The sequence below is a fragment of the Psammomys obesus genome, unplaced genomic scaffold (assembly GCF_907164565.1).
Source record: "Psammomys obesus unplaced genomic scaffold, mPsaObe1.curated_primary_1811, whole genome shotgun sequence".
Lineage (NCBI taxonomy): Eukaryota > Metazoa > Chordata > Mammalia > Rodentia > Muridae > Psammomys > Psammomys obesus.
In genome coordinates this window covers 8,175,404-8,187,579 of record NW_026596057.1, presented here as the reverse complement: position 1 = coordinate 8,187,579, position 12,176 = coordinate 8,175,404, and the positions used below count along the sequence as shown (strand labels likewise).

Here is a 12,176-nt window from a genome sequence, read left to right as displayed (position 1 = left end):
CTCTGTAGTTCACTGCGGTACCGTGAGCACCAGAAACCAGGTTTGATACCAGTGGAAGTAAGGCCTGAACGCCTGGAAAGTCCCTTAGCTGACGACAGGAGCTCAAGAACCATCCTGTAAACCACTGAAGAATTTGCTTCCCAGGCTCAGAGCCTTCCACTTCAAGCCCGGCTCCAGGAGAGGAGCAGCCAGTAGAGGGCAGCAGCGACCTCGCGGTGTGGAGTCTCGGGGCCGGACGTTTTGGCCGCGGAGCTGTGCAGGCCCGGAAGTGCTCCTCCACAGCGGTACCCTCCAACCCCGCGTCCCGGATGTGGAAGTAGGTGGGCGGCTGCTCTTCTCGGTCGTGCACCCCCTAAAGGCACGGTGCAGGTGGGTTCCGGCGTTCTTCACGTGGGGCGGTTTCAGGCTGAGCCAAGGCTCGGAGAGCGGCGGCGGGGCGGGGCAGGCGGGCTGGGGTGAGTGTTAGCCCTAGACCGTGCCTCTCCCCGGTCTGGTGACCTGGACCTTTCAAATCTAGAGGTCGGCAGGAAGTTCTTTCTCGAATTTGCCGAATGACCTTCGTGTTAGAGCACTTAAAAGCGTGGGAAGCTCAGCTAAAGAACTAAGAAATTCGAGTTTTTGATTTGGTCTAAAGCTGTAGCGATGATCCCCTCCTGTATTGTGCAGATTACTGTTGTTACGAGGCTGGTAACTTACTCAGATGCCTTTGGGAACCTGGTAACAGCTATGGAGCCTGTCCCTATACATTTGCATAAGCTGCAAATATAATCATGCAAAAGTAGTACATACCTTAGGGTGTATGAACGCCCAAGTGTAGGCTGGTTTAGTGGAAGATAACGAGAAGCACATATATTAACACTAGATTTTTTTTTTTTTTTAGTTCAGGCTCCACTCTGCATCCCTAGAACCTAAATAGTCAACCAGTTTGAAACTCAGATGTTTTAGTAGTTAAAGTGGGATTGGTAGTAATTTGTAAGGTTGTGACCGTGAAAGAACATACCTAAAACATTTACTGTTCCAAGGCAGTGATGCCATGCACATATCAATTATTAATATTATAATTTAAAAATTGAAGTGTGGTATGAATGCCTCATTATGTCACTAGACACTGTTTAGGCTTTCAGTAAACTGGGTTGTTTTGATTGTAACTGAGGCCTACCGTGACCTTTCCCAGCTTTCATATATTTACGGGTTCCTCTTTTTCTAGGGATTTAGCTGGTGTTGTCTTGCCTCACAGAACAACCACGTCTGTTGCAGGCCTAGGCTGGATTGTAGCCTTTGTAAACAAGAGAAGGTCTGTAGGCTATCAGCATGGCATTTCCAGAGAGGTCCTAATGATTTACACCTTTGTCAAGAACAGGAATTATATGGACTTCTTTGAGGATGATCGACCCGGCCTGGATCTGAGGAAGGGATGAGATAATGTGTGATCAGCGTGAAACTGACACCGCAGAAGTCAAGTGGCAGAAAGTTTTATACGAGCGGCAGCCCTTCCCTGATAACTATGTTGACCAACGATTCCTGGAAGAACTCCGGAAAAACATCTATGCCCGGAAATACCAATACTGGGCTGTGGTGTTTGAGTCCAGCGTGGTGATCCAGCAATTGTGCAGTGTCTGCGTTTTTGTGGTGATCTGGTGGTACATGGATGCGGGTCTTCTGGCCCCCCAGTGGCTTTTTGGGGCTGGACTGGCATCTTCATTGATTGGGTATGTTTTATTTGATCTCATTGATGGAGGTGATGGACGGAAGAAGAGTGGGCGGACACGGTGGGCTGACCTGAAGAGTACTTTGGTCTTCATTACCTTCACTTATGGCTTTTCACCAGTGCTGAAGACGCTGACGGAATCTGTCAGTACCGACACCATTTATGCCATGTCAGTTTTTATGCTGTTAGGCCACCTCATCTTCTTTGATTATGGTGCCAACGCTGCTATTGTATCTAGCACACTGTCCTTGAACATGGCCATCTTTGCTTCTGTTTGCCTGGCCTCACGTCTCCCCCGGTCACTGCATGCCTTCATTATGGTAACGTTTGCCATCCAGATTTTTGCGCTGTGGCCCATGTTACAGAAGAAACTGAAGGCATATACCCCCCGAAGCTATGTTGGGGTCACTCTGCTTTTTGCATTTTCAGCTTTTGGAGGTCTTTTGTCCATTAGTGGTGTGGGAGCCATACTCTTTGCCCTTCTGCTGATATCTATATCATGTCTCTGCCCTTACTACCTCATTCGCCTGCAGCTTTTTAAGGAAAATATTCATGGGCCATGGGATGAAGCTGAAATCAAGGAAGACTTGTCTAGGTTTCTTAGCTAAGCTAGGAACCTTCATTCATTATTAAGACAAGCTGAAAGACTTATAACCTAACCAGTATAACATTTAAAGGCAGAATTCCACTCTTGAAGCAGCAGGCTGATCTGGGTGGCAGAGCAGAGATCAGCAGAAAAGCATTTAACCAAGGGCTTAGGAGGAAGCTGTTTGTCTTTCAGTTATTTTGTGACTCAAAAGCTTTCTGGTGCTGTCATGAATAATTGTCCTTTATTACCTTAACAAATGATGTAATGTGGGTTCACTTATTAAAAAAGTAACAGCCATCGAATTGTCTCATCTTTTAAAAAATATACCCTTATTTTGTGTGTGTGTGTGTGAGAGAGACAGACAGACAGGCAGAGGAGAGAGAGAGAGAGAGAGAGAGAGAGAAGAGTATTGGTTCTGTTTTCAGTGTGCATGTCCCATGCATCAAATTCATGCCTTGGTAACAAGTGCCTTGCCAGATAGCCATCACACTGGCGCTAGCCCATAATTTTTATGAGAGCATTAGACAGACAAAAGTAGTATGAGGAGTGTAGGTATGTGAGAGATCAGTTATCTGGTCTTTTCTGCGTGTACTAAGGAACACCCTTATATATCTGGAGCTCAAATTTGAGAATCCAGGATGGTTATTGTTATCCAATACCACAGAGGTGCTCACTCAGTCTATTTAGTTCCTAGTGCACTGTACAGATAAAGGAGAGTTGTATGTCACAGAAACAAAATATTGGAGACATTGCAAGAGGCTTGAGGGAGAGAGTTCATTTCAAGCAGCTAGGAAACAAGAGGTGACATTTAATTTACTTGGGCGGTATAGCTGGTGAAAGCCTTTGAGAGCCAGATAACTAATGCTAACAAGTATGGTAAAACTATGGAGCAAGCATCTATGCCCAGTGAGGGCAGCTGCTACTGCTCCAAAAATTATTTCTACTCAGCTTGGGATTCATACCTATGGGATTTCAGAAAATTTCAAATAAATATTACAAGTGTCTGTGAGTCTGATTTGCAAGACAAAATGTGCTTTGTAAACTGCCTCAAATTCAATCCACATGACAAGAACATTTTCAGGCAAAATGTGACTACACATAATGCTGCATCTATTAGCCACGGCGCAAAGATGGGAAAGTGATAAGCATCCAGTTACAGAGATCTGGAGTAGGAAAGAAAGTTGGTGGGAGCTTGAGTCACGGCTCAGCTCTTGCGTCATGCTTCGGTTATCTGGGCTCTGTTGCTGGTGATGAGCAATCTAGCTTGTCTAAAAATGGGACACATTGTGAATCTTATCGGTTCCCGGTTTTCATCTTTAATATTTAAGATTGGAGCAGTTACATAAGCTTTGTGTGAAGTGTCTTGAAGAATGTTTAACAGGAAGCCGAGCATCTCAAATGCAGAAGTCTGAAATCCAAAATCTGAAAGGCTTTAAGCACTAGTGTTATGAGTACCACATCCGGCACTATGAAACCTTAATGTACAAAATTATTCAAGGAATATAAGACTGTCTTTATACTGTGTACAAGGTGTATATGAAGTAAGGAAATTTTGTATTTAGATGGGTCCCACTCTCAAGCTATCCCTTTATGTTAAAATGTCAAACTATGAGGGAGAAAAATCAAGTATTTTTGGTCCTAAGCATATTGGGTAAGGGACATTGGATGAATCATAATAATTGGAATGTAGGGAAATTTAAAGAGGGCAGTGGCACACAATAAATCAGGTACTTCCCAGAGTGGCTGGTTCTGTCTGTGAAAGTGGTACTGTGCTGTGATTGTTGTAATTTCAAGTTAGAACTATCAAGGGTACTGTGAAGCAGTGCCTTTTATTTTTCTGATTTCTCATAAATGTCTTGAATAGGATTTTGAACTAATGTCTAGTATTATCTCATTTTTTTAAGTTTGCTGTGATTGGTGAAGATTGTTTTATGATTTAAAAGTGTGTTATGTTCCCTCAGTATCACTTATACTGCTTTCCCAAACCCAAGGGCAGGTAGTGATGGGGGAAAAAAGACAAGGAAACTGCCCTGTGGCATCCATGTACTACCTGTAATGGATTTCACCCTTGGTGCCTCCAAAGTGGCACAAATATTTTATAGTCCATGTCAATTGAGTGCAACAAATTATTGTAAAAAACTGGTTTTATTTTTATTTTTCATGCTTTATTTGTTTATTACAGTTTATTCAGTTTGTATTCCAACTGTAGACCCCTCCCTCTTCCCCTCCTTATCTTACCTTCCCTCCCTCTTCTCCACCCATGCCCCTCCCCAAGTCCATTGATAGGGAAGGTCCTCCTCCCCTTCCATCTGATCCTGATCTATCAGATCTCATCAGGACTGGCTGTGTTGTCTTCCTCTGTGGCCTGGTAAGGCTGCTCACCCCCTCAGGGGGAGGTGATCAAAGAGCCAGCCACTGAGTTCATGTCAGAGACAGTCCCTGTTCTCCTTACTAGGGAACCCACTTGGATACTGAGTTGCCATGGGCTACATCTGTGCATGGGTTCTAGGTTATCTCCATGAATGTCCTTGGTTGGAGTATCAGTCTCAGAAAAGACCCCTGGGCCCAGATTTTTTTTTTTCTTTTTCCTTGTGGAGCTCCTGTCCCCTCCAGGTCTTTCTATCTCCCCCTTCTTTCATAAGATTCCCTGCACTCTACCCAAAGTTTGGCTATGAGTCTCGGCCTCTGCTTTAATACCTTTGTGGAAGGCTCCTGTCCTGTTCCCCCTTTTCTCCCTCTTCTGATGTCTATCCTGTTTGCCTTTCTAAAGGAATATTGATCATCTTATCCATGTCCCTCCTTCTTGATTAGCTTTTTTAGGTGTACAGATTTTAGTATGATTATCCTATATTATATGTCTAATATCCACTTATAAGTGAGTATATACCATGTGTGTCTTTCTGCTTCTGGGATACCTCACTATTTTTCATGTTTTAATACACTGATTTATCTGAGTGGATTTCTAGTTGTAAACTTTAGGAAACTCATGCCAGTGAGAATTCTCCAAAAATTGAACCACTTCTAAGAATAGTGAGGTGAATGAATGTGACGGCTCTCATTTCCAACTCTTTTCTATCACTTTTATCTGGAGTCACCCAACACTCAATCTTACTCATATTTGTTGTTCTAGAAGATCAGTGTGGCGGTGATGGAGGATGGGGAGTTGCGGGATGCAATTGAATTTGAGGGGGAAGGTACAGCAGAGACTGTGTTTGGGTACTAATGGAGCTGTAAGGGATCATAAGCAGAATCCAGAGTGGATAATGCTGTACATTTCAAAGGGACCCGATGCATCCTGGTTGGGGAAAGAAGCACAGGATAAATGGATTAAAGTGATGGGGACTGAGGTGGCAGAGAACTGCGTACTTTGTAGTACAGTCTCCTGAGGTTAGTGGCAAACTCAGGAACTTTTAAAAGAGAAGTGAAGACACTGTGTTAGCAAAACGTCACATACAAGCGATGTCTAAAGATCTGGCGGGACTGAGGCTAGGCATGGAGAGTGGAGAGTGCTTTTGGCAATACTGGAGAAAAGTGAGGGTCTGGATGGGGAAGATGACCCTAGGCATGGGAATAAGTGGGTGGATAGTGATGGCACAGGGCATGGAGTAGACAACGGGATAGGTCACACTTGGGTGCTGTAGGAGCATTACCTAGAGGCTATGGATGAGCTCCACGTGCTGCAGTCAGCGCGCCGGCTCAAAATTCTAACCACAGCTTAGATGAGTACCAGGACCAAAGGAACAGGGTGCTGTTGTATTTGGAATTGCTCTTTTACGGTTTAGTCGCCTCACAACTAGGCAACAGTGGAATTAAAAATAGGTTGCAGAATGACAGACTGAAAAAATCCAAATTAGAGCAATCAAGGAGGCGGCCTTCTGAAAAGTGGATTAGACACTAGAACTCAGCCCAGGAGGAAGATTCAGAGGAGATGGTTGTGGCCTGTAACAGCACAAAGGGCAGGGCCATCTAATGTTCATGAGTAGAGAAATTTTCAAGCATTTCTCAAACTCTTAAAAAAAAAAAAAGTCAGGGTAAAGGTGAATCCCAATTCGTTCACTAGATTATGACTTACAGTAGAGAAAATGCTGATGCTGTATCAAGTGTAGTTTGAACATATGATTTTACCAAATTTCTGCATTTTCTCTAGTATAATCTCACAGGCCAGCAGTACAAATGGACTCTAAAAAGGTTTAGGGAGAAGGAACCCAAAGGTCATGCTTTGGTTTTTAATACTGAGACATCCTGAGCCCTTAACCTGTTGCCATTAGGATGTTAAGACTCTGCTTCCTTGGCTTGCGACTGAAGGAAATGCAGGCCTAGAAAATGGTCCATCTGTCCTAGGATGGCAGTTCCTGGGAGCATTATTCATCACTTAAATTCAGTACTCTAGCCAGTTTCAGCTTTAAACCACCCGGAAAGGGTGTGGGCAGCATTTCTAAAGTAAATACTGTATTCACCGGGGGTGGAGTGGGGGTGGGTGTCAGGTGAGAGAGTTCATTAGTAGTGTAATTTTATCTCAACCTGTGAAATGCTTGTTTAACTAAATAGCCATCTGCCCTTCTACCGTTTTGCTCCCCCCACCCCCCAGCTCTGCTCCTTGTCATTTGTTCTAAGTTACAGGGAAGGCTGGAGAAGGGTGGTGCAAGTGAGAGTAAGGAGAGGAGGAGGAGGGTGAGGAGGAGAGTGGAGGAGGGGAAGGAGGTAGCAATCTTGTCTATCTTGCTTAGATGGAGCTGGTATAGTTTGGATCTTATCTGTCCATCAAAAGGCCATGTGCTGAGTGCATGACCCTGCCGGGAGGTGCTAGGACCTTCTGGAGCTGAAGGTGTGGAAGGAGTATGCCTTTGAGGGCGTGTTGGGCCTGATATTCTCTGCTTTTCAGGGATTCAAGATGAGCAGCTTTGCTTCTCCGTGGGCTGCCTGCCATGGCTTGCCGCTTTACCACAAGCAGAAGAGATGGCCAGTCATGGGCTGTGTCAAGAGAAGTTCTTCCTCCTTCAGCTGGATCATCATAGTGGTTTGTTTTTTCCAGCCTTGGAAAACTAAGTAACGCAGGTGTTACTTAGTTACTTAGTAACACAGGTGTCGGGCTCTGGGGTTGGGGTGGAGAGGATCGCTGACGGGCAGAGCTTCAAGGGTGGCAATTAGTTCTTTGCTGTTCCGCAGCTGACTTAATGCCCCACAGAGGGCTAGAAGACACAGGTATGTGTGCACGAAGCCTCCCTGTGGAAAGCGTGTTTGTGTCTGCCGTGCGGCAGGAGCAGTTAAGTAACCTCGAACTTCCCAGAAAACTTTTGGGCAGCCCTGGCTTTAAACGTTCATGCTGAGCACACAGAAGGACGCCCACAAGGCTAAGCCAAAGAAAGGCCCAAGGACAAGGGAAGCAAACAAGTCAGCAGAGGGCATCAGTTACACAGTTATGAGTATTTCAAACCTGTGCCGTGGGCATGGGGCACACTGCCCTCTTGTGGAAGTTACAGTCATTTCTTTTCGCAGTACCATTTGTGGGTTGAAATCCTTACTAAACTTGTGAATCAAGGTCAGAGGTCTTCATAAACTCAGGGAGCAAATATTAATGTGAGGGCTCAATTAATAACAATACCAACATCTTAGAGCACACCTCTTAGTGTGCTGGAAATCCCAGTCACTATGCTATGCACTATGTGTGTATATTATTTTTATTATCGGAACAGTCCTGTAGGAGAGATTGCTTCCATTTTACAATTTAGGAGAGCAGGAGTCAGAGTAGGGGCAGGCAGTTGTCGGAGGCCATGCTGCTAGGTTAGGCCAATGCTCTGCCTTTCTTGACAGCTAAGTTGCTTCAAGGACTGAAGGCTGACTCACAGGTGGCTTCACATCCCTCACCATCCCCTGTATCCTATATTTTCTTACCCAACATCTGATATTTAATGCCTACTGAGACTATCACTATGCACTTTATACCATTAGTATTTTTTGTTTGCCTTAGAAATGGATTCAGTCAACAAGTACTTTTTGAGTACTTAACTATATGACAAGCACTGTCATATGTGCCTGGGTTGTATCTATTAAAACAAGTTTAACAAGCCTTAACCTAGGACCGCTCAGCAGAAGGAGACAGACAATGGATGTGCTGTGAAAAGACAAGTAATGGAGTTTTTTTATGGCAAAACCAGGAAGGCAAGAGGAAAATTAAGAGGGTTTGTGCTTCCTAGAAATCAAGGGCAAAATGTGACCACAGCAGGAAAGGGTGACCAGCTGTGATCAGGCAGGCTCTAAGGGCGGAGAGTGTATCATTGGACCCACGAGGGAGGAAGTCATATCCTTGAAAGGAGCAGGACTTTGGCGTGTGGAGAAAGTACCAACTTATTTAGAGTGGGCTTGAAAATGGGAGAGAAATTGTAGCTTCGAAGCTTATTGGAAGTTTTACTTCAAAGGACAGCCAAGGGCTAGTGCAGAAAAGGAAGGCAAAGTTAGGAAAACCAAACAACGCTGTGTGGCAGGACTACTTGAGGGGGAGGAGTTACCGCAGTGGTGTTCTTGAGTAGGAGATGGGGTCTAATAAATGGGAGGACAGAGGGAGAGGGAGTTGAGCTCTCCTTAACAAGTAGGACGATAGAGTGCATGGACTCGGATGTTGGATGTGGAAGATGGAGCGAGGAAGTTCTTTGGAAACTTTCCCGACAGCTTCAGTCCTTTAGAGAAAATGGAGGAAGGGGTCAGGTGAGAATGCTGGAGTGAGGGAAAGCGTGAAGGAGAAGAGTTTGCCGGAACAGCTGAGGGGATTGGGAGAGCAGATTGTGCCGGTTCTTCTGTTAATATTAAGGGCTCCTTCTATGGCTTGAATGAACATGGCCTCTGTAGGCACATCTATTTGAATGCTAGGTCCAGCTGGTGGACTGTTTCGGAAGGATTAGGAAGTGTGTCACTGGGGGTGGGCTTTCTAAAGCTTGCTTCATGCCCAGTCTTCCCTTTCTCTCCTGCTTCTTGCCTCCTGTCTGTAGATTCCTTAGATATTGCTCCAGAGCCTTCCCTGCTGGCCCGCCAACAGAGACGACCCTGGACTAACCCTGATACTATATCAAGATCCCAACTAGATACTTTCTTTTGTAAGCTGCCTTGGTCATGGGGTTTAGTCACAGCAAAGGAACAATAACCAAGAAAGTTCCCTTGAAGTCTGTTGAGGGTGAATTTAAAATAAAGCGTTTCTACTCTATGCCCTTGTTTATATTTTCCAGGTCACGTTCAGTTGCTCATTGCACACACGAGAGTAGACAGTTGGTTTTATCCAGAGTGACAGATTAGTCAAATGAGGGCAGGACCAAGGGGAAAGGTATATCCATGCCCAGGCATGACTGTAAAGATAGCCATGGAATTTAAAGCTGTGGGGATGTAGTGCTCGGATAAAATCCATGTAGAGCAAGCTTGTGGAGGGATGTTCTGGAGAACGGGCTGCACATACTGAGTTTTATTATCTGGGGAGTGAGTTAGGCATCTTATCATTCTCACCTGACCCCTTCCTCCATTTTTTTTTGAAGGTTCTAGAAACCTTGATTCTGGCAAGGGAACAGAGCTTAGCTGAAAGCCAAGGTTTGATGAAGAACCTTGGAACGTGGGGCCTGAGGAAAAACATTCCTTCTAGCTCTGGGAGGGCACAGGACACGCTGAATGTTGGCGGAGGCACATTAGAAGCAGCAGAGTGTCTGCTGGGGTGTGCTCAGGCCAGGCCAATGCTTTGGCGTTTCTTTCAATCACCTCCCAGGTGCCATCAATGTTGGTTTACTTTGGGAAACAGCAGCAGTTACCAAACAAATGAGGGCGCTACTTTCCTCCCAGGTGCATTTGCGTGTGAAACAGGAGGATTGACAGAAGCTAGAGCAATGAAGCAGCTGCTTCCCGACTGCCTAGCATATGCCCAGTATCCCAGGCCTGGCTCTGCTCTCTCATCCCACAGTGGAGAGGTAAGAAAGGAGAGGGCTTAGAAAAGCAGTGGGCGCCTTGCTGCGCAGGGAATCCAGGAGCAGCCTGAGGTTTTCTGCCCTGCGGTTTCCTTTGCCCACACTGGTACTGATTTCTGCAGTGCTGAAAAGGACATGGTCTCTTGGGGCCACTTAAAAGCTGCTGCTTCTTTCCCAAGCTTGCTGGCTAGCTGCTCACCACCCTGGGATGGCCTGTGGCCTCGTGCTGGGCCCAAGTCACATTTGGACTCTGGTAAGTGAGAACTCTGTGGGCCTCCCACTCTTTTAAAAATGCCAAATAAACAGAACCTTAAGGCCACAGGCAGCTTTTGTGTACATAGCTGAGAATACTTTGTGTGTGTGTGTGTGTGTGTGTGTGTGTGTGTGTGTTTAAAAGAGAAAAAGGCAGACAGTAGAAACTGTCTCTTGGCTCGAATTAGCTCTCTGCGCACTCAGGAGAAGAAAACAGTGTGCCTCTCAGTAGTGTATGGCGGTTCAAAATAGTTCTTCTAAAATGTACACAGGCACACCCTCCTCGGTGTCTTCTTGGTAACTGTCTTTGGCCTCCAAGGGCACAATGGTGACTTCTGTTGCATTTGCTCATGATTAACAGTCCTGCGTTTCGTTGAAGTTGCTAACAGAGGCTAAAAATTGGACTCAATATAAAGTACCATGAAATCTTAGTAAAAACAACATGGAAGCAGTAGTGTGTAGCCTTAACTCCCCAGTCCCCTGCCACCTGTTGACTGCCTTAGCCTTTGTTTGAGAAGGTGTTGACAATGTTGAAATATTGAAATGTAATAGTGACTTGCAGTATTAAGCAACAACAGTGATGAAAACAACAGGTGTATTCTATAATGTGGAGACAGCTGGTTGTGCCCTTCCAGTGGTGGGGGGGGGGCAACATTTCATGGTGCAGGCGTCAAAGTTCAATGTGATTTCCTCAGATAAAGACTCCAGTTAAAATGTAAAGAACACAGCATTGGTTTTGTTTTCAGTCATCTTTGTGTGTGTATGTACTATCTGTGCATGTGGAGGTCAAAGCTCAATGTTGGGTGTCTTCCTCAGTTTCACCTTTTATTGTTGTTGTTGTTTGGTTTTTTGAGTCAGAGTTTCTCTGCAATAGCCTTCGCTGCCCTGGAACTTGCTCTGTAGACCAGGCTGGCCTTGAACTCAGAGATTCTCCTGCCTCTGCCTCCTGAGTGCTGAGATTAAAGGTGTGTGCCATCAGTATCCAGATACTCTTACCTTCTTTTAAAGCAGGTTTCCTACTGACTTGGAGCTCACAAATTGGCTAGACAGCTGGCCAGAAAGCTGTCACCTGTCATACATTCCTGTTTCTGCTTCCTTAGTGCTGGGATGACAGATTTTTTTTTTTTAATGTGGGTTGTGAGGATCAGAAGTGTGGTGATCACTTTGTGTAGCATCTCTCGTAGCCCTAGCCTCTTTTTATTTATTTTATTTATTTTTTATTTTTTAGGCAATCTTAACTATCTGTTTCATTTTTAAAATGGATTTATAGTGGGCACTTTACCCGAGACTCTCAGGAAACTGGACTAGGGAGCTCAATATCCACTTCCTGAAGTTAATTGTTTCATACTTATTTGTTGAGTTATAAGATACATGTTGGTAAGGACATTTTTTTTCAAGCCGTGAGATAAGGAGCCTTAGAGTCTATCAAGCTTGTTAAAAATGTCAGTGCCTGTACATGGATAGCATGCTTTCCTTGTTGTCTTTGTGATGGTTTGAACAGGTAGTGTCCCCACAGGCTCATGTGGGGATCCAGTACCTGGATGTCAGCTGGGATTTGAAGAAGCAATTGGATCCTGAGCTTATCAAGAGATCAATTTCTTGATACATTCATAATCTGATGGCCTTATGAGAGGGTGATGAAGAGCAGAAGGTGAGGGAGTACTGGGACATGCCATGGAGAGGTGTATGT

The 12,176-nt window shown here is 45.0% G+C and overlaps 1 protein-coding gene across 3 annotated transcripts; it reads left to right on the top strand.

Annotated features, from left to right (window-relative positions):
• The first annotated feature begins 272 nt into the window (after positions 1-272).
• Pigc (phosphatidylinositol glycan anchor biosynthesis class C) lies at positions 273-2,594 on the top strand. 3 transcript variants are annotated; one of them, XM_055624511.1, is made up of 2 exons: positions 273-369; positions 1,361-2,594. In XM_055624511.1, exon 2 carries the CDS (start codon positions 1,423-1,425, stop codon positions 2,314-2,316), a length of 894 nt encoding a protein of 297 aa, XP_055480486.1. In that variant the 5' UTR covers positions 273-369; positions 1,361-1,422; the 3' UTR covers positions 2,317-2,594. The 3 variants fall into 3 exon arrangements, with proteins under 3 accessions (XP_055480486.1, XP_055480487.1, XP_055480488.1); XM_055624512.1 differs by having other exon boundaries at positions 277-369; positions 1,208-2,594; XM_055624513.1 differs by lacking the exon at positions 273-369 and adding an exon at positions 377-455.
• Positions 2,595-12,176: the final 9,582 nt, after the last annotated feature.

Bases quoted from the DNA above. Each gene is read 5' to 3' on its own strand.
- Pigc (XM_055624511.1), top strand. From the start codon at position 1,423: ATGTGTGATCAGCGTGAAACTGACACCGCAGAAGTCAAGTGGCAGAAA.